Source organism: Passer montanus, unplaced genomic scaffold, assembly GCF_014805655.1.
Source record: "Passer montanus isolate IOZ18808 unplaced genomic scaffold, ASM1480565v1 scaffold540, whole genome shotgun sequence".
Lineage (NCBI taxonomy): Eukaryota > Metazoa > Chordata > Aves > Passeriformes > Passeridae > Passer > Passer montanus.
Genome location: NW_024370375.1, coordinates 2,513 through 4,138, shown reverse-complemented (window position 1 = coordinate 4,138; position 1,626 = coordinate 2,513). Strand labels below are relative to the sequence as shown.

The window sequence follows — 1,626 nt, the reverse complement described above, 5'->3', positions numbered from 1 at the left end:
TGTCCCCCTCCCCACCCTGCTGTCCCCCTCCCCACCTTCCCGTCCCCCTCCCCAGGAGATCGACCCCAGCCTGGGCGTGGCCGAGCTGCCGGACGAGTTCTTCGAGGAGGACAACGTGCTCAGCATGGGCAAGAAGATGATGCAGGAGGCCATGAGCGCCTTCCCCGGCATCGACGAGGCCATGAGCTACGCCGAGGTCATGAGGTGGGGCTGGGGGCTTCCAGGGGGGCTGGGGGAAAGCACCTGGGCCAGGTGAGGGCTCCTGGGGGGTCAAAGAGGGGTTTGAGGGGTTAAAGAGGGGTCTGGGGCAGGCACCTGGGCCAGGTGAGGGCTCCTGGGGGGTCAAAGAGGGGTTTGAGGGGTTAAAGAGGGGTCTGGGGCAGGCACCTGGGCCAGGTGAGGGCTCCTGGGGGGTCAAAGAGGGGTTTGAGGGGTTAAAGAGGGGTCTGGGGCAGGCACCTGGGCCAGGTGAGGGCTCCTGGGGGGTCAAAGAGGGGTTTGAGGGGTTAAAGAGGGGTTTGAGGGGTTAAAGAGGGGTCTGGGGCAGGTACCTGGGCCAGGTGAGTGCTCCTGGAGGTGTGGGGTGGGGTTTGAGGAGTTAAAAAGGGGTTTGAGTGGACACCTGGGGGTGTGGGATGGGGTTTGAGGGGTTCAAGAGGGCTTTGAGGCAGGTACCTGGGGATGTAGGGTAGGATTTGAGAGGTTAAAGAGGGGTTTGAGTGAACACCGAGGGATGTGGGGTGGAATTTAGGGGGTTAAAAAGGGGTTTGAGTGGGTACCTGGGGGTGTGGGATGGCATTTGGGGGGGTCAAAAAGGGGTTTGAGTGAGCACTGAGGGATGTTGGGTGGGATTTGAGGGGTTAAAGAGGGGTCTGGGGCAGGTACCTGGGGGTGTGGGGTGGGATTTGGGTGTTCAGACCGAGGATTCAGGCAGGTAACTCTCACCTGGGCGTGGGGAGGGGTCTCCATGCCCCCCCTGGCCCCCCCCAGGCTGGTGAAGGGGATGAATTGTGAAGGGTAACGCTCACCTGGGGGTTTGGGGAGGGGGATTTGAGGGGCTCAGGAGGGGTTCAGACCGAGGATTCAGCCAGGTAACGCTCACCTGGGCGTGGGGAGGGGTCTCCAGGGGGCTGTGCTGACCCCCCCTGGCCCCCCCAGGCTGGTGAAGGGCATGAATTTCTCGGTGGTCGTGTTCGACACGGCGCCCACGGGGCACACGCTGCGCCTGCTCAACTTCCCCACCATCGTGGAGCGCGGGCTGGGGCGCCTCATGCAGATCAAGAACCAGATCAGCCCCTTCATCTCCCAGGTGCGCCTGGGTGGGGGTCCCAGGGGGGTCCCAGGGGGTCCCAGGGGGGATTTGGGGCTGGGGGAGGTCACAGGAGGGGATTTGGGGCTGGGGCGCCTCATGCAGATCAAGAACCAGATCAGCCCCTTCATCTCCCAGGTGCGCCCGGGCGGGGGTCCCGGGGGGTCCCAGGGGGGTCCCAGGGGGTCCCAGGGGGGATTTGGGGCTGGGGGAGGTCACAGGAGGGGATTTGGGGCTGGGGCGCCTCATGCAGATCAAGAACCAGATCAGCCCCTTCATCTCCCAGGTGCGCCTGGGCGGGGGTCCCGGGGGGTTCT

The 1,626-nt window shown here is 64.5% G+C and overlaps 1 protein-coding gene across 1 annotated transcript in view; it reads left to right on the top strand.

Moving 5' to 3' along the window:
* The window catches only part of GET3 (guided entry of tail-anchored proteins factor 3, ATPase), a 5,918-nt gene that overhangs the window by 1,785 nt on the left and 2,507 nt on the right, over positions 1-1,626 (top strand). The window contains exons 3-4 of the mRNA XM_039725206.1: positions 43-204; positions 1,159-1,319. Coding sequence (XP_039581140.1) covers positions 43-204; positions 1,159-1,319 — 323 coding nt within the window. The remainder of the gene's footprint in view (positions 1-42; positions 205-1,158; positions 1,320-1,626) is intronic.